At 37.5% G+C, this 27,358-nt stretch overlaps 1 protein-coding gene and 1 long non-coding RNA gene across 5 annotated transcripts; one reads left to right on the forward strand and one right to left on the reverse strand.

The window, feature by feature from the left end:
- The first annotated feature begins 1 nt into the window (after position 1).
- Positions 2 to 20,083, forward strand: LOC101175416 (class I histocompatibility antigen, F10 alpha chain). 4 transcript variants are annotated; one of them, XM_023960322.1, is made up of 20 exons: positions 2 to 172; positions 2,030 to 2,302; positions 2,403 to 2,693; positions 3,318 to 3,602; positions 5,234 to 5,356; positions 5,882 to 5,911; positions 6,178 to 6,225; positions 6,743 to 6,808; positions 11,662 to 11,703; positions 13,334 to 13,399; positions 14,054 to 14,095; positions 16,246 to 16,284; positions 16,375 to 16,443; positions 16,928 to 16,987; positions 17,437 to 17,475; positions 18,734 to 18,772; positions 18,863 to 18,931; positions 19,415 to 19,474; positions 19,770 to 19,808; positions 19,930 to 20,083. In XM_023960322.1, exons 1-20 carry the CDS (start codon positions 127 to 129, stop codon positions 19,980 to 19,982), a joined length of 1,779 nt encoding a protein of 592 aa, XP_023816090.1. In that variant the 5' UTR covers positions 2 to 126; the 3' UTR covers positions 19,983 to 20,083. The 4 variants fall into 4 exon arrangements, with proteins under 4 accessions (XP_023816090.1, XP_023816091.1, XP_023816089.1 ...); XM_023960321.1 differs by lacking the exon at positions 2 to 172 and adding an exon at positions 1,193 to 1,355; XM_023960323.1 differs by lacking the exons at positions 2 to 172; positions 13,334 to 13,399; positions 14,054 to 14,095 and adding an exon at positions 1,192 to 1,355.
- Positions 20,084 to 25,828: 5,745 nt separating this feature from the next.
- Positions 25,829 to 27,063, reverse strand: LOC105355017. Its single transcript, XR_002291124.2, has 2 exons — positions 26,865 to 27,063; positions 25,829 to 26,261 (listed from the first exon to the last, which is right to left on the reverse strand). It is a non-coding gene; the product is annotated as an uncharacterized LOC105355017 (long non-coding RNA).
- Positions 27,064 to 27,358: the final 295 nt, after the last annotated feature.

The following is a 27,358-nucleotide window of genomic DNA, read 5'->3' on the forward strand; positions in this document are numbered from 1 at the left end:
CTTGAATGACGCATTAAGGGTAGCTTGGATTTTAAAGACATCTTGGGTTCTTTTCGCGATATTGTTTATTAAAACTCAATTTGAAATGTTTAATCGAAACACATCAAGGTTTCTGCAACGTACGTGATGCCAACGGGACTCATCAGCTTTATGGAATTTGGCCGGTCGACAGGTGTGTCTCAAATGGGCGTGGAGCCTCAGGTGAATCTAGACGTGCGGCACCGTGATGACAAACGCGTTTAGTATGAAATTAACGACATTCTGTCAAACAGCCCTGAATGCTCGGGCCGAAACTTAAATTCAAGAACTTTTATGATTTTTTAATACAATATATTGTACAGTATGTATTTAAAAAGCAACAAAGTGAGAGTTTCTATAGCTGGCCCACTTCGCGACTCATTTCCCCAATAACGCGGAAATGTGTTTGTCTTTCCTAAGATCATTTGAATGCGACACAGGTTACAATTATTTTCGTGATCAGCACAAAGACGTCCAAAAGTCTAAAATAAGTAATAAATAGCCACCCAGTAATATGGATGGATTCGGTGGGGCATTTAGAATTTCCCCAGGGCAAATTTCTTTCACGAAGTAACGTCCTCCTAAAGGTCTGCGCCCCTCACTCGAAACAACGACGTCGTGTTGTCCTTGAACGCCTCTTCCCGTCATGTTCTCAAACAACAGTCAGGAACCGGAAGGATCATAGCCTCAGAAAGCACTGATCTATAGGATGAAAACATGATATCTTTTTATAATCAAAATGAAAAAACTAAAATAAAACTTTAATAGCGTCTTTGTTTGGCACACCTTTTTTTTTACTGGTTTATTCTTTTTTTCTTCTCCTAATTTTTTATTTTATAATTTAAATGTTTTGTTTAAACCTTTCATTCAGTCTGCAACACAATTTAAATTTCCGGTATGAACATTTTTTATGCAAATATTGCTGGCTTTGCTTTAACTTACCTTAATTAAAAAAACAAACAAATATTACATCAAAAATTGATAAATCTAAATCCACATTAATTTAATTACAAGTATTACAGTCTAGATTCAAATTCCTATTGTCTACTTCTATTTAGATTTTTAAACTTTCAAAATAAGGTGGTTAAGTGAATGCACCGTAATAAAACATTTATAGACAGGTTAATTATTAACATGGTGTTAAATGAAACTACAGTGTACAGGGAAACGACATGGAGCTGTAAAAAACAAAAGAGATTGGATTCTGGTGGACGCACACGGAACAAAACGGTCGGATTAAACCAGTTTTTGGTCGAACGGCCGGACCTGAACTGGGTTCAAAATGTTGATCACCTCAGTCTTGGTCCTTTTGGGGAGTGGACTGCTCGTGAACTGCGGTAAAATTGAACATTTTGTCATGTTAATGGGTTAGGTAGAGGCAAAAAGTGAAATTAAAATAATTTTGTCCTGTCCAGTAAAGGTATATTGAATTATTTAGGTAGCTGTATTGGAGCTTGTAAAGGTTTTTAACCTTCACAAGCAAATAAAAAAAACATTATTTTTGTTGAAAATACATGTCAGCCAAAATGTTGTTAAGGGCAAAGACTGATAATGTGTTTTTTTTAAAGTAAATATCCTACAGCAAGTTTTAGAACATAGAATAAAGAGAAAGGCAACCTTTGAACTTCTGTCTTAAGACTGGTTGCAATAAAACCTGTGGTTCCTTAAATGTCAACTGTAGGGTTATAAATAATGTGAAATGTTGAGGTAAATGAATAGAAACGCATCCTGACTATTGTCGTTATGACTGGCAAAATAGATTTGTATAACTAAAAGTGTTTTTCTTCTTTTATGCTCAAGTTCGACAATTTAATATGAGTGAATCAATTCTGGGACAAGCTCCCAGTGGTTAAATTACGTACTGCACCTGGATCGTTTTTAAACATTCTTTAACCGGCTCGGAAGCCAAATTGGTTGCAGCTTGTAGATCACTTATTTCAAACTAAAACAAAGGCATTTGGTAACCATCATTTCCAATGAACTTGTGCTATCTCACCTGTTTCATTTCTAGAGAAGCACTCGCTGACGTACATCTACACGGCCTTCTCCCATCCTGTGAAGCTCCCAGGCATCCATGAATTCACTGCTATGGGTCTGCTGGACAACAGAATGATCGACTACTATGACAGCTCTGTGCAAAAGAAAATTCCCAAACAGGACTGGATGAAGGAGCGACTCCAGCAGGAATACTGGGATAAAGGCACACAGTCCCGGCAGAGCAAGCAGCAGTGGTTCAAGGTTAACATCGACATCCTGATCAACCGAATGAGACAAACGTCTAATGGTGAGATTTGAAGGGATGGGTCATGTGTGTTCTGTCCACTTGATGCTTTTTGTGTTTTAGTCAGTATAGTTTGATTTAATTCACATTTCTTTTCCTTCAGACACTCATGTTCTTCAGTGGATGCATGGATGTGAAGGTGTAGAAGACGAACATGGAAACCTCCAGTTTAAGCGTGGCATGGACATGTACAACTATGACGGAGATGACTTCCTGGCTTTTGATGATGAACGTCAAGTTTGGGTGGCTGCAGCAGATGCAGCAGTCCCCACCAAGAGGAAGTGGGATGAAGTCACAGCGCTGAAAGACTACACCAAGGGTTACCTGGAGAAGGAGTGCATGGAATGGATGAAAACCTTTCTGAGTTATTCAACGCAGCAGCTAAGAAATGCCTGTATGCATTTTTTAATATGTAGTAATAAATATGTGTACTCCAATCCATATATCATTTTATAGTTTTAGTTATCTTTAGGTTTCAGACATCAGCGCCAACACTAGGTAAACAGCAGTTGTAACTGCTTGACGTTTCCAGGTGGTTTTGTTTCTCAACATGGAAGAATAGAAAACTACACAAAGATCTGAACATTTAATTTTCCATTTTTAGCCAGTTTAGTCCAAGTTTGGAGGACTGTCCTGGTCTGAAGGCATCCTGAAAGCTCTTCCTTTAGTATTAGCTGTTAAATCCAAATGTGGGAGTTACTAAAAAGTACATCTAGTATTTTCTGAGTCACAACTTCTCTACAGTCTATTTGAGAAACAAGATAGTTACCTATGAAGCTCATAAAACCAAAGTCCAAGTTGTGACCATCCAGAGTCCTCGTCCATCATCCAAGCTGATAAGACGACTGCTGATCAGATTTATTACCTTCAGAAATCAACTTTCACTTCTGGAACCATTCCTGAACACATTCTAGTTAGTTTGTATATTTGCTAAACACCTCCTGATGAAGGTGCAGAGAAACAAAGCAAATGAAAATCTGTTCAAAGTAAAGATTGACGTTTTATTTTCTCCTTTCAGCTCGTCCTGACGTTTACATGTTCTTTAAAAAAGCCAAAGAGTCCTCCAACGTTGTGCTGACGTGCCTCGCCACAGGCTTTTATCCTAAAGACATCACCCTAAACATCAGAAGAGATGGGCGTGTCCTCACTAAAGACGATGGAGTGATGAGTTCTGGAGTTCGTCCGAATCACGATGAAACCTTCCAAAGAAAAGATTATGTGGAGATTTTGAGGAGTGACTCTGCTACCTACACCTGTGAAATCATTCATCCAGCTTCCAATGTGTGGGTTGTGAAAACATGGGGTAAGACACATCCATTCACTTTTTAGGAACTGTGTCCCTCTAAATTTCTGCCAATATCCCAAATATGAAAACTAAGGAAATTAAAAAAAAAATAAACTAGATTAAAAAAAAAAAGAAAAAGTAGTTATAAAATAAGTGGAGAACAGACTTAGATACATTTTGGAAAACATTTGTAATCATTATATAATCATTAAATGAGTGGATTTGACGTGTTTAGTATGAAGGTTTATCTATAACTACCCTGCAGGTGGTCTGTACAATATCTCAAGGTCGTAGAGTCTGTACAGTGTCAATGTTCATGCACATTTGTTTCTACAGGTATGTTGCGTGCGACAAATCGTAGTGAACACTTAAACAACATGTAATAAGGGTGACATAGGTGAGACACGGGAGTGTCATATGGATTTTATGGCCCCCTCCAAATCCTGTACACTGTGCAAGGGACCTGTGAATTCCTTGCATCCAGCAAGGAACATGAAAATAGACAATCAGAGCATTGTTTGTGTGAGCATCGTATACGGGCACCTGGTCACCCCGTGCTTGTGGTATTTGCACTTAGCCATTAAGGGGCCAGTACTCACACCTCTTAAGAGATACATTTACCACATGTACAACAGTTGTACACATTTTCTTGACGTCCCTTGAGGTCAAGAAAATGCAGGAGACACCTGCGCTCCCTGAAGATGCCTCGTCTACTCTATACAACCCAAAATCTCACAGCAGCCGTAGGGGTCAACCCTTAAGGGGTTACAGATGGATGTGACTACGGCTTGAATGAATTCATTATTTTACATTTTGTACAGACAGTCTCCATCTTTACTAATCTGTCTCCCCCAAATGATTCAAAAATCAGACTTGGGTTCTACTTTTCAGACTTAGAAATAACAAGTAGAGCTGCTTCACTGTTTTTACTCCCTGTGCTGCTGTTTACATAAATTCCGCAGTGATGTTCGGATGTAAGAAAGAACCTTCATCTTTGTCAAGAAATGAGCACAATTTGTCAACATGTCCATACTATTTATGTCAAGATGGAAATGAAGCATAATTGGCCAAATTTCCGATTTGGCCAATTATGCCAAATCGGAAATTTGGAAAATTATGCACTTAATGTCATAATCGGAAATGTATGCACTTAATGTAATGCTAATGTTTTTTGCTGCTATACAACACTTTAGAGTAGTGAAGTGTTTACCCAATCAGCTGATTCTATCACAGAGAAAATCCTCTTTGTGCCAACATGCAACACTAAAGAGTTGCATGTTGGTGCAAAGCCGACATGCAAAGCCATTTTTCTCCATGTCAGAATCACCAGAACCACGTTGATCATGTAAATGACCGAAGAGTCATCATATAAAGGGGTTGTGTTATTTATGTGTGGCCAACGACATTTCTAGTATTAAAGGGTTAACTAACCGACTTGACAGCTTAACAAGTCATTTCATGATCCAGTTACTTTAGCTTTTCAATCTGCAAAGAACAGGAAGTCAGAAATGAATATTCTCTTCTAAATAAACATGAAGGCCATGCAGTCTTTGGGGGATTTTCTCTGTTTACTTTCCATTGAAGAAAAGTAAGAAAATAATTTACTGTATGTTCAAAAGTAACAAAGAGTTAATATTTTTGCCTTTTAGATCATCGTCCTCCAGAAGGTTCACCGGGATCTGATATTGGTCTGGTTCTTGGTCTTGTTTGTGGTATTGGTGGAGTCCTGGCCATTGTGGTGATACGGGTCTTGTACAAGAAAAAAATGCTTTGTAAGTACAATATCTTTTATTTTCCTGTAAAAGAAAAACAATGACAATATAAATTGTCCTTTTTAAAAATAGTTTTTTTGTGGTGTTTTAGAATATTTATAAATTTAATATAACTTGTAAGTTTACAGTTTGATCACAATGCTTCCTAGTCAAGTTATATATATATATATTTTGCGTAAAAAGTCCCTTCTAGATGATTTATTTGTATCATATTTATAACATGCAAACGTTTCTTTTAACTGGACTTAAATAATTTACAGAAACGTTTTTTAAATTGTTATATTTGTTGCAGCTTTGTGTCAAAAGCTAATAGTCGCAGTTTATTAATGTTTTGGCTTAGGTTTGAAGTTAATTAAATTAACTTAAAGATTGTATAATTTTAGGATACCTCAGTGTAGCAGGTATGCATAATGTTTTTTTAAATGTTGCTTTGAACTAAAGATTAAAGATGTTTGCATAATGTTAAATACTTACTATAAACAAAATCAACCTTGATCATTTATGACTCATATTGTGTTTTTACAGGTTTTAAAAACGTAAATTGTCACTGCAGAGGTAATTCTTTGTTTTCTCTCATTGCATTGAACTGTGCTGAAGTTACTGTTTATGTATAATGTTTAAATCAAGTCTGCTTGATTATGTGATGCGTTTGTTAAACCAATCAGATTTTACGAGTCCCAAGCTTTTAGTTTAAATAAGGTCTGATTTAAACAAATATTTTAAGATATTAGTTTTGAAGGTCGATGCAGAGCTAAAGTGTTTCCGGTTTTACATTTTCACATCGGTTTTAACAAACAAACTTTGATGATTCTGTTTTATAGTTTCATGTTGTTGTTCATCCGCTGGAAAGCATCAGGATTCTATCTCAAGTAAGAACAGTTTTCTTTTGATACATTACTGTTAAAAAGTGTTCATGAATGTGAATGTTAGTCATTTACAATAAAAATCTGTATCTTGTACTTAAAAATATATAGTTATTCAGTTGTAAATAATGCAACGAGAATTAACATTTTGTGTTAGTATTTCTTTAAATTTTGGACACAGATTTATCAAATAATTTCTGCAAACAACGGAATAAAAATGTAACTTTCAAGCTTCACACAATGGTTACATTTTGTTGAAAAGGTTTTCACACGTTTTGAAGAAAAGTCGACACAATATTAATTCATGTCTGTGTCCAAATTTCTACGATCCACACTGGGATTAAGCAAAACTTTTCTGACTGGAGTTCTGCTTTTTTTTTCTGTACACATAATAATTTTGTGTATACACACATAACACACACATTATTCTAATTAAAATGTATTTTTTTCGTATTTGTTTTGAAAGGTTTTTAATTGTTCAGGTTAAGACATATTGCTCTATGATTTCTTTTTGTGTTCTCAGGTGGACGTAATAGCAGCATGACTGCAACTGGGGATGAGACTCGTCCTCTTAATGCAGCAACCAAAGGTAAAAGTTTCCCTACGTAGAAACAACTCATTGATGCTGCACCAGTGCAACTAAACGCTGCAGTTTGGTATTAAGTACTGATATTTGTAGCTGATTCATAACTACACAGCTGTGATTGTTTGCAGCTTTTGACTCTGCTAGATTTTAGTTTTTAAAGCAAAGAATGTAAAAATAAAATAAAAAATCAGTTGCATTAAGTTTAGGTTTGTCAAGATCAAAATCACTTTTTCATGAAGACACACCAGTTTGGCTGTTTATTTCACATTTGGAAATCTTTAGCTTTGTGGGACCTGTAGAGTTGAGGTTATAACTTTCCTATTTCCCTCACGTCTTCATGACTTCTTGACATCCCTGCAGCTGAAATTAGACACCTTCACCAGAGCACTGATGAACTCCCAAACATAAAAAATGTGTTATTTCATCCAATAAGCATCTTGGTAGCTCCCTGGATAATATTCCAAAATCCATCTCAAACTTCTTCTTCTTTCTCTTTCGGCTTTTCCCATCAGGGGTCGCCACAGCGAATCATCCTTTTCCACCTCACTCTATCATGAACATCTTCTACCCTAACGTTAGCCAACTTCATGTCCTCTGTTAAGACATCCATGTATCTCCTCTTTGGCCGTCCTCTTGCCCTCCTGCCAGGCAGCTCCATCTCCAACATCCTTCTACCAATATATCCACTATCCCTCCTCTGAACATGTCCAAACCATCTCAGTCTGGCTTCTCTGACTTTGTCGCTAACACAGGCAACATGAGCCGTCCCTCTGATGTACTCGTTCCTTATCCTGTCTAACCTGGTCACTCCTAAGGAGAACCTCAACATCTTCATCTCTGCTACCTCCATCTCAGCCTCTTGTCTCTGTCTCACTGCTACCGTCTCTAACCCATAGAGCAGAGCTGGTCTCACCACTGTCTTGTACACCTTTCCTTTGAGTCTTGCTGGCACTCTTTTGTCACACAACACTCCTGACACTTTCCTCCAACCGCTCCAACCTGCCTGCACTCGCCTCTTCAACTCTTTTCCACAATCCCCATCACACTGAACTGTTGACCCCAAGTACTTAAACTCCTGCACCTTCTTCACCTCAGTCCCCTGTAACCTAACGCTTCTACCTTGATCCCTCTCGTTCAGACACATGTATTCTGTCTTACTACGACTGACCTTCATGCCTCTTCTTTCCAGAGCAAACCTCCACCTCTCTAGCTGTTCCTCCACCTGCTCTCTACTCTCACTGCAAATTACAATGTCATCCGCAAACATCATTGTCCAGGGAGATTCCTGTCTTACCTCGTCTGTCAGCCTGTCCATCAGCATAGCAAACAAAAAAGGACTCAAAGCTGATCCTTGGTGTAGTCCCACCTCCACCTTGAACTCCTCTGTCTGACCTACAGCACATCTCACCACCGTCATACTTCTCTCATACATGTCCTGAACTACTCTGACATACTTCTCTGCCACTCCAGACGACCTCATACAGTACCACAGCTCCTCCCTCGGCACCCTGTCATACGCCTTCTCTAAATCTACGAACACACAATGCAGCTCCTTCTGACCATCTCTGTACTTTTCCATCAACATTCTCAAAGCAAAAATGGCATCAGTGGTGCTCTTACGGGGCATGAAACCATACTGCTGCTCACAAATCTCCACCTTCTTCCTAAGCCTGGCTTCCACTACTCTTTCCCACAGCTTCATTGTGTGGCTCATCAACTTTATTCCTCTATAGTTGCTGCAGTTCTGCGTGTCACCCTTGTTCTTAAAGATCGGGACCAGAACGCTTCTCCTCCATTCCTCAGGCATCTTCTCACTCTCTAAAATCCTATTGAACAACCTTGTTAGAAATTCCACTGCTGTCTCTCCTAGGCACTTCCATACCTTCACAGGTACGTCATCAGGACCAACTGCCTTTCAGCTCTTTATCCTTTTCAGAGCCTTCCTAACCTCATCCTTTCCAATCTCTGCTACTTCCTGCTCCACAACAACCACATCTTCCTCCCTTCTTTCCCTGTCATTTTCCTCGTTCATCAGCTCCTCAAAATACTCCTTCCATCTTTTCTGTACACTCTCCTGGGTTGTTAGCACCTTTCCATCTCTGTCCTTAATCACCCTTATCTGTTGCGCGTCCTTCCCATCTCTGTCTCTCTGTCTGGCTAGCCTGTACAAGTCCTTCTCTCCTTCCTTTGTGTCTAACCTGTCATATAGCTCATCGTAAGCTTTCTGTTTGGCCTTTGCCACCTCTCTCTTCACTCTACGCTGCGCTTCCTTGTACTCCTGTCTACCTTCCTCAGTCCTTTCTACATCCCACTTCTTTTTAGCCAACCTCTTCCTCTGGACGCATTCCTGTACTTCCTCATTCCACCACCAAGTCTCTTTACCGTCTTTCCTCTTTCCAGATGACACACCTAGCACCTTCCTACCTGTTTCCCTGATAATCTCTGCTGTAGTTTCCCAGTCATCTGGAAGCTCATCCTGACCACCCAGGACCTGCCTCAACTTCTGCCTAAATTCCTCACAAGTTTCTTCATTCTGTAGCTTCCACCACTTGGTCTTCTTTTCTGTTTTCCCTCTCTTCTTCTTCCTGACCTCCAGAGTCATCTTACACACCACCATGCAGTGCTGTCTGGCTACACTCTCTCCTACTACCACTTTGCAGTCATTAACCTCTCTCAAATGACCTCGTCTACATAGGGATGTAGTCCACCTGAGTACTCCTACCTCCACTTCTGTATGTCACTCTATGTTCCTCTCTCTTCTGGAAGTAAGTGTTGACTACAGCCATTTCCATCCTCTTCGCAAAGTCCACCACCATCTGTCCCTCCAGATTCCTTTCCTTCACACCAAACCTGCCCATCACCTCCTCATCACCTCTGTTGCCCTCACCAACATGCCCATTAAAGTCTGCTCCAATAACAACTCTCTCTCCTCTGGGGAAACTCTCTATGACCTCATCCAACTCACTCCAGAATCTCTCCTTCACTTCTAACTCACAGCCAACCTGTGGCGCATACCCACTGACTACATTCACCATCACCCCTTCAATTTCCAACTTTAGGCTCATCATCCTGTCTGAGACTCTTTTCACCTCTAGAAGCGTTTACAAACTCCCCCTTCAGAATCACTCCTACCCCGTTTCTCTTCCTATCAACACCATGATAGAACAGTTTGTATCCTCCTCCAATACTACGTGCCTTGCTGCCCTTCCACCTTGTCTCCTGCACACACAGTACATCTACCTTCCTTCTCTCCATCATGTCTGCCAGCTCTCTGCCTTTCCCTGTCATTGTGCCAACGTTAAGAGTCCCTATTCTCAAACCTATGTTCCTGCCTTTTCCATCTCCAACAAAATATAATAATTAAGTTTGCAAAATGTTTTATGATAGAATCTGATATATTTACATTTCTAAATCCTGTTGTTTAGAAATAATGTACTTCATTATTTTTAGGAAACTGTTCCTGTAATACAGTGCTTCTCAATTATTTTTTGCCAGGCCCCCCCTAGGAAAAGAAAATGTTTCGCGCCCCCCCTACCCCCCCCCCCCACACACACACAGACACACTCGCGCGGTGACAATACATCAGGTCAGTATCTATAAAATTTGTATACCTAAAATTGTATCTTTTAACACTAACAAAAGAAAAAAGCAAAATAAATCCACTTTCAACAAATATTAACTTTATTTAGCCACAGAAACCCTGTTCTAGTCTAAAACAAAAAAGAAGCTGAAAGTACCTGAAATAAAAAAAATCTGTCATTCCTTATTTAAACTAGAAACATTTTGACCAACTGAACCATTTGATGCTGAAAAAAATAATTCAATCAATAAATAATATTAAATCTAAATTGATCTGAAACATTAACACAGCAGCACCAATATATTTAACGTTTTTAGTCTGAAGAAATAGGTAAAAACGTGCTGATTTTTTTTTTCTAAATGACGGATTGTTTATTTCTGATCTCATAAAAGTGCAGCTGTTTTCCTGCATTACCTGCTGTCTTTATGTCTGTCTGACACCAACTAAACCACAGGCAGACAAAGAAAACATGGATGGAAAATAAAGACACGTCATCAAAATGTCTACAATAGTTCATAAAGAATGACATTGTTAGCATGAGCTTAGGAATCTAAGGGCAGCGGTGATCTTGGGCAACAGGCAGCGGTAGCAGTGGTCCGCGTGCCCCGATTCCCCTGGCAGACAGGGCCCACACCACCCCTCCCCTTTCGTTCTCACTCGCGCAGCCGCGGACAGACAGAACAGACAATAGGAACCGAATAGTGGACCAGATTATTTTCCAAGCACTGAGCCGCTGTCACCGCTGCCCCCACGTTAAATTTGCGCACCGGACAAACCTGTGCCTAAAACCGCCACCACCGCGCGCCCCCCCTGGCATCGCTTCGTGCCCCCCCCTGGGGGCGCGCCCCACTATTTGAGAAGCACTGCTGTAATATAAAACTATAATTAGTGTTCATAGACGACATTTTTTTCCTTTAACGAAGTGTTTTATATTTGAATTTTCTGCAACTCTTGACCAAAAGTCGCTTTTACTTAGTCTACTGTTTCCCTTTTACATTATGTCCTTTAGATTGGGCACAAAAACATGTTAAATGTGTCCATCTTTATTTGTTGAAAAATGTCTTTAGAAAAATTTTTAATTCTTGAGGATTTAAGCTTTTCAGTCCAATTTAATATCAATCAATTACATGAAAACAACATTTTCACTTTGTAAACTGAGGTTCCTGCTGCTCATACAGTTATTGCCTTTTGGTGAAATCTTTATAGACAAAATAATGAAGATTCCTGCACATTTAAATGCTTAATTTGGATATAAACCTGCTTCCTCCTCTCCCAGGTTCTGATCAATCTCTCAGCAGTGGAGACTCTGCTATTGACAGTAAGTATCTTTATTTCTAGTCCTTTAATCAAATGAAATGTATATAAACAAAGCTTATTTGGTGGAAGTAATGTGGCAATAAAGAATGACACACGAGCTATGACTAATATAATTGAAATGTTTAGGATGTGCCTGTGTGTGGTTGTTTTGGGAGTATTTCGGCTACATCGATTAGATGGAATTGGCTTAAGGAATTGCTGTAAATAATCTTGTCGCTAGATTAGATTTTTTTATTTTGAAAGAAAAGTGTAACATTTTTATGAAAACCTGCTAAACTAAATCAACAACAACAAAAAAACAAGAAAATTAAGATTATTTAGTTTAATTTCTTTTGTTATGTCTTTGTTTTTTAAATATCTCTTTTAAAGGCCAATGCTGATCATAAAACACATGATTGTCAGACAGAAGTTTAGATTTTTCCTGGATATATTCAGTTTGCAAACATTTTGTGTCCTTCATAAAATAGTCAGAATATTTTGGAACAGATTTCTCCTTTTAAAATCTGAAAAAATACAATTTGTGAGAGAAAATCCAAATCTTCATGATCTGTATGAATCGTGTGCAGCCTGTGACCTGACACGGGTAAAAAAAACAAAAACAACTATCGGTATTTAGTTCCCACGAAATAATTGTGACTAGGGCTGAACGATATGAGGAAAACTCGCGATATGCGATATTGGTAATTAATATTGCGATAACGATATAATTTGCGGTATATAAACAAATAGCAAAAAAAAAAAACCATCATTTCCATTTCACTGCAACAGTTTAAAAATTATACTCCAAATGACCCTTGTCGACGTAGGAGGCAAACATCAAACATAAAAGGGCTCATCTGATTGATCAAAAATGTAAACGGGTCCTTCCGATTGGTTAAATGCATAAAGGGATTTATTTCATTTGTTATATTTCAAGCTGCCATGAGTTTGTTTTAGCACATTTAAGGTAATCATTTATTGCGATTTTTGCCATCTTTTGCGGTATGTATATTGCACAGCTTGATGTCGCGATAACGATAAATTTGCGGTATATTGTGCAGGCCTAATTGTGACCTTTACACACTCCGTATTTTCAACCGGAAATTAACTCATTTGCTTAAGGTTGCCTCTTTATTTTAAATAAGATAACTAGTTTAAATAATATAATATATTTTGCCATTGCATCATTGATGTTTCCATTGACTATGGCGAGGGGTTAGCTACTCCGGGCGGCTGGATGGACCTGCCGCCGTAGCGGCATAGTGATCTCTGTCAGAGGAGATCGCCATGCCGGGCAGCAGAGAGAGTTCAGTGATAGCACACGCAGAACATCAGTGTTTTTCTATGAAAGACAGATATAAAGCTTCCATGATCCATAAAGATTCACATGTTTTGGGGAAAAGTCAACGCAACATTAAGAAATGTCTGTGTTTACATTTCTATGATCTGAACTGGGATTAAGCAAAACCTTTCTGACTGGAGTTCTGTTTTTTTTTCTTTCTAAACACATAATTATGTGTACAGATCTTCTCATGATAAACTATACACACATAAATCTACTTAAAATGTTATTTCTTTTCTATTTGTTTTGAAAGGTTTTTAATTGTTTAGGTTGAGACATTTTGCTTTATGATTTCTTTTTGTGTTCTCAGGTAAAAGTGAGGGCAGCGTAATTGCAACTGAGGATGAGACTTGCCCTCTTAATGCAAAAACCAAAGGTAAGTTGCTCTGTAGTTCAGTTTATTTTCTATACATATAAATATGTTTACAGAATCGCTCACTTCCTTTTGATGAGCTTACTTGATTGCTGCAGACATTTTTTCTAAAACTACAGCGACACACATAATTCTAATTAAAATATTTTTTATTTGTTTTTAAAGGTTTTTAATTGTTTAGGTTGAGACATTTTGTATTATTTATGGTTTTGTGTCCTTATGTGGCAGTGATGGCAGTGTGACTGCATCTTTAATCAATGGTCTGAATTTTACCGTATTTCCTATTTATTGGTGAACACACTCAGAAGTTTTTTTTCTGTCTAAACTAAGAAGTATTTTTGGAACAACTCTTGACCAAAAGCTGCTTTTACTTTAGTCTATTTTTTCCCCTTTACAGTATGTCCTTTAGTCTGGACACAAAGACATGTAAAATACGGCAATCTTTATTTGTTGAAAAATTGTTGAGGTTTTAAGCTTCTTCAGTTCAATTTAATATGAATACATTATATGAAAACTACTTTTTAACGTTGTAAACTTAGGTTCTTGCTCCTCAAATAGTTGCTGCTTTTTTGATGAAATCTTTATAGACAAACTAGTGAAAATTTCTTGACATTTAAATGCCTTATTTTGATATAAACCCGCTTCCTCCTCTTCCAGGTTCTGATCAATCTCTCAGCAGTGGAGACTCTGCTATTGACAGTAAGTATCTTAATTACTAGTGCTTTAATGATAAATTAAATGTATATAAACCAAGCTTATTTGGTAAAAAGTAATGTGGCAATAAAGAATGACACACGAGCTATGACTAATATGATTGAAATGTTTAGGATGTGCCTGTATGTGGTTGTTTTGGGAGTATTTCGGCTACATCGATTACATGGAATTGGCTTAAGGAACTGCTGTAAATAACCTTGTCGCTAGATTAGATCAGTGTTTTTCAACCAGTGTGCCGCGGCACACTAGTGTGCCGTGGGAGATGGTCAAGTGCGCCGTGGGAAATTGCCCTCATTCACTGATCTAAAAACATTTTCCATCTCCGGGAAATCAGCTCTGTGTTCATCCAAACAGGCCCTGATAAAACACTGAGTAGTTAGGAATATAATAGATCTTAAAATTACTTTTTCTTTGTGTTTATTTAATTCTATTAAACACATTTTGATAAAAATGACGGTACCGCGATTTAGCTGCAGCTATAACTGTGTAAGGAAAAGTCCCCCCCCTTAACTGTCTCCGCCAATCATTCTTGAAGGCTTAATCACATGTCATCAGTCTGACCAATCAGAAGTGCTTAAAGTCTTCACTTCCTTGTTCTTAATTCTGCTGATAAAGTCTCTCAGTTCCAACAGAAATACCAGCTAAAGCTCGTCTTTAGTGGTGTAGCTTGCCACAGAATCCGGTATCAGACCGTGGAACAAGTGGACAATACAATGAAGCTCAGAGACGCGAGTCTTTCTGCCCTTTTTCGGCAGTTTTCACACCACATCTCCCATGATGCATTGGCTTAAAGGGACAGCGCACAATGAGTCGTCCTTGTGAAATGTCTTGAAACCACAACAAACAGTTTCTAAATGTCTCTAATGTAACTTTTATTTCATCTCTTAGAAAAAAACAGCTGCAACTTCCTAGTTTTTCTGCCACAATTATCACAAAAATCTACGTGAGATTGCGGGGGGGGGGGGGGGGGGGGCTGTCGATCAATACAGACCATGAATTTCTGCTTTTTTTTTTTTTTTGGATGCTGGTGTGCCGCGGGATTTTTGTCTAGGTTAAAGTGTGCCGTGGCTCAAAAAAGGTTGAAAAACACTGGATTAGATTTTTTTATTTTGAAAGAAAAGTGTAACATTTTTATGAAAACCTGCAAAACTAAATCAACAACAACAAAAAAAAACAAGAAAATTAAGATTATTTAGTTTAATTTCTTTTGTTATGTCTTTGTTTTTTAAATATCTCTTTTAAAGGCCAATGCTGATCATAAAATACATGATTGTCAGACAGAAGTTCAGATTTTTTCTGGATATATTCCGTTTGCAAACATTTTGTGTCCTTCATAAAATAGTCAGAATATTTTGGAACAGATTTCTCCTTTTAAAATCTGACAAAAATACAATTTGTGAGAGAAAATCCAAATCTTCATGATCTGTATGAATCGTGTGGAGCCCGTGACCTGACACGGGTAAAAAAAACAAAAACAACTATCGGTATTTAGTTCCCACAAAATAATTGTGACCTTTACACACTCCGTTTTTTTTAACTGGAAATAAACTCATTTGCTTCTGGTTGCATCTTTATTTTAAATAAGATAACTAGTTTAAAGAAATAATATAATGTATTTTGCCATTGCATCATTGATGTTTCCATTGACTATGGCGAGGGGTTAGCTACTCCGGGCGGCTGGATGGACCTGCCGCCGTAGCGGCATAGTGATCTCTGTCAGAGGAGAACGCCATGCTGGGCAGCAGAGAGAGTTCTGTCATAGCACACGCAGAACATCAGTGTTTTTCTATGAAAGACAGATATAAAGCTTCCATGATCCATAAAGATTCACATGTTTTGGGGAAAAGTCAACGCAACATTAAGAAATGTCTGTGTTTAAATTTCTATGATCTGAACTGTGATTAAGCAAAACCTTTCTGACTGGAGTTCTGTTTTGTTTCTACACACAATAATTATGTGTACAGAGCTTCCTTTTGATTAACTTTCTGTATTGCTGCACACAGACATTTATTCTAAAAACTACTGCTATGCACAAATAATTCTAACTAAAATGCATTTTTTTATATTTGTTTTAAAAGGCTTTTAAATGTTTAGGTTGAGACATTTTGTATTACGATTTCTTCTTGTGTTCTCAGGTGAAAGTGGTGGCAGTGTGACTACATCTCAAGTCAAGAGTATGAATTTTACCACATTTCCTATGTATTGGTGAACACACAGGAATAGTTTATCCAAATTAATAATGATCCTTTTGTGTGTCTTTGTAGATAATCAGCCAACAACCAACCCAAGAGACCATGTGGATAAGACTACAACTCCTATTGCAGCAACTAATGGTAAAGGTTTCCCGATACCAATAAGCCACACATTGATGCTGCATTAGAGCAACTAAACGCTACAGTTTGGTGTTGAGCTCTGATATTTGGAGCTGATTCCTAACTACACTGCTGTGATTGTTTGCAGTGTTTGACTACATTTTAGTTTTCAAAGCAATGAATGGAAAAAACAACAATTCAGTCTTATTCAGTTTACAATTTTTGTTTTTTATACACATAAAATTATGTGTACAGAACCTCTTACTTTTGATTACTTTTCTCAGCACTTTGAGATTTTTCTTCAAAATGTAGAGTGCATTCTTTCTAAATAAGATATATTATTATTATTATTCTTGATTACTGCACACACAGGCATTTATGCTAAAAACTACAGTTTTACACACATAATTCTAATTAAAATGTCGTTTTTTTATTTTTTTTTTGAAAAGTTTTTAATTGTTTAAATTGAGACATTTTGCTTTATGGTTTCTTTTTGTGTTCTCAGGTGGAAGTAATGGCAGCGGGACTCCAACTGAGACTGGTCCTCTTATTGCAGCATCCAAAGGTAAAAGTTTCTCTATACGTAGAAGCCACGCATTGATGCTGCATTAGTGCAACTAAACGCTGCAGTTTGGTGTTTTTAGTTTTGTTAAAGTGTTCATTGTAGTTTTTAAGGCAGAGAATTAAAAAAACAACAAATCACTTGCATTAAATCTAGGTTTGTTAAAATCCAAATAACTTTCCCCATAACATTTTAAATGAAGACACACCAGTTTGGCTGTTTATCTCACTTTTGGAAATCTTTAGCTTTGTGGGGACCTGCAGAGCAAAAGTTATAACCTTCCTATTTCCCTCACGTCTTCACTTTCCTTTGCCTTTGACATACCTGCAGCTGAAATTGGACACCTTTAACAGAGCACTGTGGAATTCCCAAACATGAAAAAATTGGTTATTTCTTCTAAGCATCTTGTTATCATATCAATTTTGATATAAATCTGCTTGCTTCTCTTCCAGGTTCTGATCCGTCTCTCAGTGGAGACTCTGCTGTTGTCAGTAAGTATGTTTATTTCTAGTCCTTTAATGATAAATGAAATGTATATAAACCAAGCTTATTTGGTTGAAGTAATGTGGCAATAAAGAATGACACACGAGCTATGACTAATATGATTGAAATGTTTAGGATGTGCCTGTATGTGGTTGTTTTGGGAGTATTTCGGCTACATCGATTAGATGGAATTGGCTTAAGGAACTGCTGTAAATAATCTTGTCGCTAGATTAGATTTTTTTATTTTGAAAGAAAAGTGTAACATTTTTATGAAAACCTGCAAAACTAAATCAACAACAACAAAAAAACCAAGAAAATTAAGATTATTTAGTTTAATTTCTTTTGTTATGTCTTTGTTTTTTAAATATCTCTTTTAAAGGCCAATGCTGATCATAAAACACATGATTGTCAGACAGAAGTTCAGATTTTTTCTGGATATATTCCGTTTGCAAACATTTTGTGTCCTTCATAAAATAGTCAGAATATTTTGGAACAGATTTCTCCTTTTAAAATCTGACAAAAATACAATTTGTGAGAGAAAATCAAAATCTTCATGATCTGTATGAATCGTGTGGAGCCCGTGACCTGACACGGGTAAAAAAAACAAAAACAACTATCGGTATTTAGTTCCCACAAAATAATTGTGACCTTTACACACTCCGTTTTTTTTAACTGGAAATAAACTCAATTGCTTCTGGTTGCATCTTTATTTTAAATAAGATAACTAGTTTAAATAATATAATATATTTTGCCATTGCATCATTGATGTTTCCATTGACTATGGCGAGGGGTTAGCTACTCCGGGCGGCTGGATGGACCTGCCGCCGTAGCGGCATAGTGATCTCTGTCAGAGGAGAACGCCATGCCGGGCAGCAGAGAGAGTTCTGTCATAGCACACGCAGAACATCAGTGATTTTCTATGAAAGACAGATCTAAAGCTTCCATGATCCATAAAGATTCACATGTTTTGGGGAAAAGTCAACGCAACATTAAGAAATGTCTGTGTTTAAATTTCTATGATCTGAACTGTGATTAAGCAAAACCTTTCTGACTGGAGTTCTGTTTTGTTTCTACACACAATAATTATGTGTACAGAGCTTCCTTTTGATTAACTTTCTGTATTGCTGCACACAGACATTTATTCTAAAAACTACTGCTATGCACAAATAATTCTAACTAAAATGCATTTTTTTATATTTGTTTTAAAAGGCTTTTAAATGTTTAGGTTTAGACATTTTGTATTACGATTTCTTCTTGTGTTCTCAGGTGAAAGTGGTGGCAGTGTGACTACATCTCAAGTCAAGAGTATGAATTTTACCACATTTCCTATGTATTGGTGAACACACAGGAATAGTTTATCCAAATTAATAATGATCCTTTTGTGTGTCTTTGTAGATAATCAGCCAACAACCAACCCAAGAGACCATGTGGATAAGACTACAACTCCTATTGCAGCAACTAATGGTAAAGGTTTCCCGATACCAATAAGCCACACATTGATGCTGCATTAGAGCAACTAAACGCTACAGTTTGGTGTTGAGCTCTGATATTTGGAGCTGATTCCTAACTACACTGCTGTGATTGTTTGCAGTGTTTGACTACATTTTAGTTTTCAAAGCAATGAATGGAAAAAACAACAATTCAGTCTTATTCAGTTTACAATTTTTGTTTTTTATACACATAAAATTATGTGTACAGAACCTCTTACTTTTGATTACTTTTCTCAGCACTTTGAGATTTTTCTTCAAAATGTAGAGTGCATTCTTTCTAAATAAGATATATTATTATTATTATTCTTGATTACTGCACACACAGGCATTTATGCTAAAAACTACAGTTTTACACACATAATTCTAATTAAAATGTCGTTTTTTTTATTTGTTTTGAAAGGATTTTAATATTTTAGGTTGAGACATTTTGCTTTATGGTTTCTTTTTGTGTTCTCAGGTGGAAGTAATGGCAGCGGGACTCCAACTGAGACTGGTCCTCTTATTGGAGCATCCAAAGGTAAAAGTTTCTCTATACGTAGAAGCCACGCATTGATGCTGCATTAGTGCAACTAAACGCTGCAGTTTGGTGTTGAGCTCTAATATTTGGAGCTGATGACCTGCAGAGCAAAAGTTATAACCTTCCTATTTCCCTCACGTCTTCACTTTCCTTTGCCTTTGACATCCCTGCAGCTGAAATTGGACACCTTTAACAGAGCACTGTGGAATTCCCAAACATGAAAAAATTGGTTATTTCTTCTAAGCATCTTGTTATCATATCAATTTTGATATAAATCTGCTTCCTTCTCTCCCAGGTTCTGATCCGTCTCTCAGTGGAGACTCTGCTGTTGTCAGTAAGTATCTTTATTTCTAGTCCTTTAATGATAAATGAAATGTATATAAACCCAGCTTATTTGCAGGGACTGGTGGCTTTTGTGATAGAACATAAAATAAGATTGCTGTTTGTTTTAACAGTTCCTGACTCCAACAACCAATCGGGTTCTAGTGGATCTCTGTCCTCTGCTTAGAAACTCAAACCACTATGAAGAGCACAAAGAAGTTATTCTACAACACGATGAAATGAATGTTCAACAGATTTATTAAGTTCTGGTGGTACCTTGACGTGAAGTCTTCCACTTTCGGCTTCTCCCATCAGGGGTCGCCACAGCGAACAAGTCGCATGGTAAATTTGGCAATGTTTTACGCCGGATGCCCTTCCTGACGCAACCTTCTCAAACCGGGCTTGGAACCGGCAGAGGTAGAGAAGGGAACAGGGAGCAGCCCGGAGTCGAACCCGGGTTTCACGGACGGAAGGCGCCGCAAACCAGCACGAGCTAAACTGGCTCTGGTACCTTGATGTAGCAATAAAGACGGATACACGAGCTATGACTAATATGATTGAAATGTTTAGGATGTGCCTGTATGTGGTTGTTTTGGAGTATTTCGGCTTAATTGATTACATGGAAATGCTTAATGAACTGCTGTAAATAATCTTGTTTTCATTTGATTGGATCTTTTCTATTTTGAAAGAAAAGTGTAACATTTTTTTAAACCTGCAAATAGCGGATTAAATCTAATCAGATAAAAATAAAAATAAAAATAAAGAAAATGAAGTTTTATTTATTTGATCTCTTTTTTTTCATATCTCTTTTAAAAACCACTGCATTTTTCCTGGATACATTTCGTTTGCAAACACAAATGTCAGAATATATTTGGAAGCAGATTTCTCCTTTTATATCTGATAAAAATACTATTTGAGAGAGAAAATAAAAATCTTAAAGATCTGTATGCAATGTCTCAAAGTGCATCGAAAATAAACTTTACATGATTGTATTTTGTGTGGTGACTTTTTCCATTGTATGCAATTATCTTTTGCTAAAAAAAAAAAATCCAGCTCTGATCATCTTTTGGTCTACCTTGAAAGCGTTCTCAGTGCTTTTTTAATTATGATTATGCCGTTTTTAGCCAAAAATAAATAAAGTTTTTTCTAGGACGTATTTTCTGCAGAGGTTCAATAGAAATGAGAAATGAGAGCTCTCTGTTTACACAATCTCCCACTAGCTTACAGCCCATCAACCACCCCCCACCTCACATTACTTGGGCAACAAAAATGGGGAGCAGTATTGCAGCTATCCAATTGTACAGGTTTGGGCCCAGCTCAGAGGAGAAAAACAGAGACGTCCATGAATCTACTCGTCCACAAGTGGATGCATCAGGATGGAACGGAGCAGGGAGTTTGTGATCCGCGAGATTTTATCTCGTAAATTTATGAGAAAAAACTCATAAATTTATGAGGAACAACTCGTGAATTTATGAGGAAAAAACTCGTAAATTTATGAGGAAAAAACTCGTAAATTTACGATATTAAGTGGAAGTGAGCATGCAGAGCAGCAGGTGAACGCCGCGCAGCAGCAGACCGACTAAACTGGAACAGGTGAGCTGAATGTTTATTGATAATGTTCCAAATAGCTGGAAGCTCATTTGTTTGATTTACAATTTATTAAAGTTTTATTTATCAATGGTTGGTTTGCAGGATCTCTGCAGCCTGATGAAGCCATCGTCGGTATTCCTGCAGCTGTCCACTTCAATCCTTTCTTCCACCATTAAAGACCAGATCTCTACGTTTGTGTGACGCTTCCGTCTGAGGAGGAGCACTTTTTGGCATTTTCAAGGTTCTAATGCTAATATTACAGACTATTTTCATTCCTCTTCATTGTTCCTCATCATTGCTGCAGCGGTCCTCTGCACCCAAATGTGTCTCGGAGCTCCTCATTTCACATGAAACTCCGCTTTACTGACACTGAACCCCGGAAAGCCGATCCACTGATAATAATCTGATTTTGAGTCGCCAAAAGGTTCAGAATCTATTTGTTTTTTAAACCTATAATCCAGAAAAAAAGCTTCACAAAAGCCTCCACATATTTCATCTTCAAACTTGGCTCGTATAAAACTGCGGTGAAGTTAGTTTTACGTTGGATATTCGACAGACATTCAGCGCGGATCTCCACTGAGGACTCTTAGGGACCGTCAACAAATTCACCAGTGCATGAGCTGGAGAAGATTGTAACTTGCAAAAATGAATAAATTATCATTAAAAAATGTTCATTTTCTGTCTTCTGTCTTAATAAATTTTTTTCTTATTTTTGCAGTTTGTGTCTTAATAATTTAGTTCTTTTGCAAATCTTACATTACTTTTTGTATTAAAATTACAGCTGTTCACATAAAATGTAATTGTTTCTTCAATAGCTCCCAAAACGCCTCACCCAAAGATATATAACCTATGCCGTATGTTTGTACTGACATCCCAACATCAGACACACCTCTTTGTTTTGTAATCAAAGATGTGAAATATTTTATATGAATTTTTATATAAAAATCCCATAGTTGGCATATGCAAGTTGGTCATTTTTTTCAATAGTTCCCATACCGTACAATCCAAAAATATGAAACCCATGCCGAATTGTAGTACTGACCTCCCAACATCAGACATACTTCTTTGTTTTGTAATCAGAGTTGTTTTATATTTTATATAAATTTTTATATCAAAAATCCATATTTTGCATATGAAAGTTGGTCATTTTTTTCAATAGCTCCCAAACCACCTGACCCAAAAATATGAAACCCATGCCGAATTGTAGTACTGATAAAAGTAAAGTAAAAATTCATATAAAATATTTCACATCTTTGATTACAAAACAAAGAGGTGTGTCTGATGTTGGGATGTCAGTACAAACATACGGCATAGGTTATATATCTTTGGGTGAGGCGTTTTGGGAGCTATTGAAGAAACAATTACATTTTATGTGAACAGCTGTAATTTTAATACAAAAAGTAATGTAAGATTTGCAAAAGAACTAAATTATTAAGACACAAACTGCAAAAATAAGAAAAAAATTTATTAAGACAGAAGACAGAAAATGAACATTTTTTAATGATAATTTATTCATTTTTGCAAGTTACAATCTTCTCCAGCTCATGCACTGGTGAATTTGTTGACGGTCCCTAAGAGTCCTCAGTGGAGATCCGCGCTGAATGTCTGTCGAATATCCAACGTAAAACTAACTTCACCGCAGTCCGATAAACTGACAACTTCGGTGTTTTCTACTTGTTAATTTTTGACTTTTTTCTCGTAAATTTATGAGATTTTAAGTCCTAAATTTACGAGATAAAATCTCGTAATTTTACTTTTTTGGTGGCCCTAAAATCTATGGAGTCCTATACTGTTCATAATTAAATAAATAAATATTTAATTCAATAAATAAATATGACCCCATGCAAATACACAATCAACCAATAAATCTCTTATAAATATATAAAAAGATCATGAAATTGTGAAAAACCAGCACACTGATTTTAAATTAGCCATTGTATTATTCAATATATTTCATTTTGCTTTAAAAACCTGTTCATTATTTTAAAACAGCATTTTAAAATATTCATTTTTAATCCTGAAAAAGCTCTTCATGAAATAAATCAGCCATTGTGAAGAACAGCAACATGAAATAAAAACAAAGCTACTTTGGAAAATATTGATTTTGAAATCCGAGGTTCTGAAAAAAGACGTAAAATTATAATATATTCCACATGATTAAAATGAATATTTTTAAAATGCTGTTTTAAAATAATGAACATGTTTTTAAAGCAAAATGAAATATATTGAAATATATTTGCATGGGGTCATATTTATTTATTGAATTAAATATTTATTTATTTAATTATGAACAGTATAGGACTCCATATAAAACTACGTCATACCTAATTAACCACAATATGAATAAAAATTTACAGTGGCCGAGAACAGCCACTGCAGCAAAAAAAAAAAAAAAAAAAAAAAAGGACCAAAAAAAGAACAGCAACTGCAAACAAAAAAAAATCTAATGACATTTAAAAGAGGAAATGCAAATAAAAAATAAATGCTGCAAATAATAATCGCCATCACAGAAGAAAAAGCGATGCAAAAAAAAAGACATGCAAACACAACGAAAGTGACATCGCCACGGAAGTGACACCACAACAGATCGGGGATCAGTTTGCCGAAGGTACACCAGAATTGAATTGGCTTTTGTTATACACGTCGCTGCGAAAAAGAAAGAGGAATACAGGAGTATGAATCGGAAAACGAACGAGAAAGTGAAAATGTTGTTTTTTAATGTTACTATGTGTACTTGTGATGTTATTTGGTTTGGCCAGAGGTAGCCCCAGGTTTTATTCTGGTTGTTGTTAGCTTCCGCTAATGTGCAGTCACCCAGTCCAGTGTACAGAAACACCGTTAATCAAGCTGCGTTCACGCCGAAAGCCATTTGCTGGCAAATTTTTTCTTCAGCTAATGGTTTTAGCCTGATGGCTACATAATGGAATGACACTGAAGTTGGCTTCCGATTCGCGAGGGCACTAAAGGAACATTCCACTGCATTTTTTGCACTAAGATCAGCTAAAACTGGATCCTGTATAAAGACCACAGGACCTGGTCTGCTCAAACCTGGATTAAATTATGCATATTGATGCTAAAGAATACATCAAACACAGTTTTTGATTTGTGAAACTTTTTTCTTATTTGTGAAGATGTGAAATAGGATTTTATTGCATTTCATGAACTGAGTCCACCGCAGACCAGGGGCCTCATTTATAAACGTTGCGTACGCACAAAAGAAGGCGTACGCAATAGTTGATATTTATAAAAGGCAAACTTGACAGGAAAATGTGCGGTCCTTCACAATAATAGCCACCAGTCTCTCATAAAGAGGGGTCAGCTCCGGTGTCCCCCCCGTGGCAGACACACTCTGGCGATGGAGCGCTAGACGTTTTTTTGCCTCGACTTTGATGTCCGACCATTTCTTTTTTATTTCGGCCACGGTCCGAGGTTGTGAGGCTACAGCATTTACGGCGTCTGCCACCGTTCGCCACTCAAGTGCCTTTTTGGCATTAGTACTGCCCACACTGTGCCCTCCAAACAACATTTTTCTCCTCTTTTCCACCTCGCCAACGATAACTTCTACTTCACATTGAGTGAAGTTACGTTTTTTTGATTTCCTCTCTGTGTTTGCCAAGATTTAGCAAGCCATGAATATTAATTTGTGGGCGTTTCACGGACTATTTATGGGCAACTATGGGCGTGTCATGTAGCCGCAAAAGCTGCGCTGCATTTAGAAACGGTTGTGATTTATTAAGGGAAAGATGCGTAGGATGTGCGTGCGCACGGTTTTATAACGACCGCAAACGCCTGCAGAGAGTAGTGAAGACTGCGTCCAAGATCACCAGGACTCCTCTTCCCTCGCTGCAGAGCATCTACAAACTCAGGGTCTGCAGGAGCGCTGCCTCCATCATCAAGGACCCCACCCACCCACAACGAGGACTGTTCACTCTCCTCCCCTCAGGACGGAGATACAGGAGTGTGAAATGCAGGACCACCAGATTTAGGAACTCTTTCTTTCCCTCTGCCATCAGACTCTAACAGCTGACAGGAAGCAGGAACAACAAACTGCACCTTTGCTCATCCTCATTGTTGCTACTGTCATTGTCACTTTTGCACATTTGCACTTTTAGAACTGCCACTCGACATCTTGTGTTTTGTGTGTATGATGCGAGTGAATTGTTTTGTTTCCTCTATACTTTTGGCATTTGGAGCAGACAGCAAAGAAATAATTTCATTGTGCAGGGAAACCCGTTTCTTTACTGTGCACATGACAATAAACCCTTTGAATCTTGAATAAATCAGAATATTTCTGTGCGTACGCACGTCCTATGTTTCATCCGTACGCCACTTCTGACGCAAATCCTACGCAAAGTTTTATAAATTTAAAAAACCACAGGGCCTTGACTGCTCAAACCTGGATTAAATTATTATTTAGATTGTAAAAAAAGCATTAAACCACAGTTTCTGATTTGTGAAACCTTCATCTTATTTGTGAAAATGTGAAACAGTATCAAAAGCGTGAAACACGGTAAAAATCCTTCTAAAAGCATCCTAAATTTGAATTTTTTTACTTTAGAAGATGACAGCGCCGTGACCTTGGAGGAGGTGTTAATGTTTGCTGCAGGTGTGCCACGTGTTCCTCCTGCTGGAATCAGTCCTCTGCCATGCCTTCACTTCCCATCTTCCTCAACATCAAGATTACCAAAGGCGAATACCTGTGCCAACATTTTAAAGAGTCCTCTTCTGCTGATTCTCACTGCAAAGGATCCGTTGCTGTATTTCTCCAAGAGTTTCATGTTCATCCCCACCAGGAGTTGCTATCACTTGCATGATGCTGGTGATGTGGTTCAAGGTTTGGTCAGATACGAGGAAACCGCAATTTCTCCCATCAAATCTACGAGCAATTACAGAAAAGTGTACTGAGCAACAGCACAACAGTCTAATGCATAAGATAGTTCACATTATCATATGTGGGTGACATGATAGTGATTTGAGTTATTGGGGAATCAAACCAATGTAAAATTAATGAAATGAAAATGTATTTATATTAAAGTAAAAAATTACTTTCAAACAAGTATTATAGTCGGTAAGAAAATAAATTCCTTTTTTTTTATACAGAGATGAGTCTGGGGCAGCTCCAGGATTTTTTTTTTTTTACTGCAAAAGCTTAGAGGTTTCTGAATGACTGTAAGGAGGAGTAGCTACTCGTTTATCTGTCAAATTACAATTCAAAAAAAGGAAAGTGACAGGGATGCATATTCATGCTGTGACAGTTTGTGGATGATTTTTCTCTGAAGTGCCAGTCAGGTCTCTCTCCTGACAAATAAGATACAAAAGAAAATCCACTGTCACAAAGGATGCTAACCACACCCTCTGCTCTTCACACACACAAAAGCCCAAAGTTCGTTTAAAGTCTTTTATCGTCTCTGTTACTTTAGGAGGGTATTGGTGAAATGAAGTTAGAAAGCAGGCCACACAGTTTAGTTCTTCTGAGTACCTTTTGTCGTGATGTTGCTTTTCAAGAAGGCTCCGGGACGGGACGTGCTGTAGACTGTTTATTCAACCACCGGAAACAAACATACAGTCTTCAACTCTCGCTACTGCGCCACTTAGTGGGCCCGCCTCTCATGACGTCTCCCCCACTAGGGTGTTACCCCCAACATGTATAATACCACATCTCCCTTTCTTAAAACAAAACAAAGGGCATTTATACATCTTTACTTATATAAACAAAATCAATGACATTCTTTTCTTTCCAAACCATCCCATTCTAATAAACTCAAACATCCTTATTTACTCTCTTTGTTTTTTTTGTTTTTTTTAAATTTACAAGTTAAGTCTATCTGGTTTTCTGACCACTCTTCCCGACCTTGTACGGACAGTCTCTGTGATGTTTTCTCCGCTGTGTGGTGTCTGGTCTGTTGGAACTGGAGTAGGTGTATCTTCTCCCACAGGATCATCAACAGGTTCGATTCCCTCACCGTCGGTCTG

The sequence above is a fragment of the Oryzias latipes genome, chromosome 11, assembly GCF_002234675.1.
Source record: "Oryzias latipes chromosome 11, ASM223467v1".
Classification (NCBI taxonomy): domain Eukaryota; kingdom Metazoa; phylum Chordata; class Actinopteri; order Beloniformes; family Adrianichthyidae; genus Oryzias; species Oryzias latipes.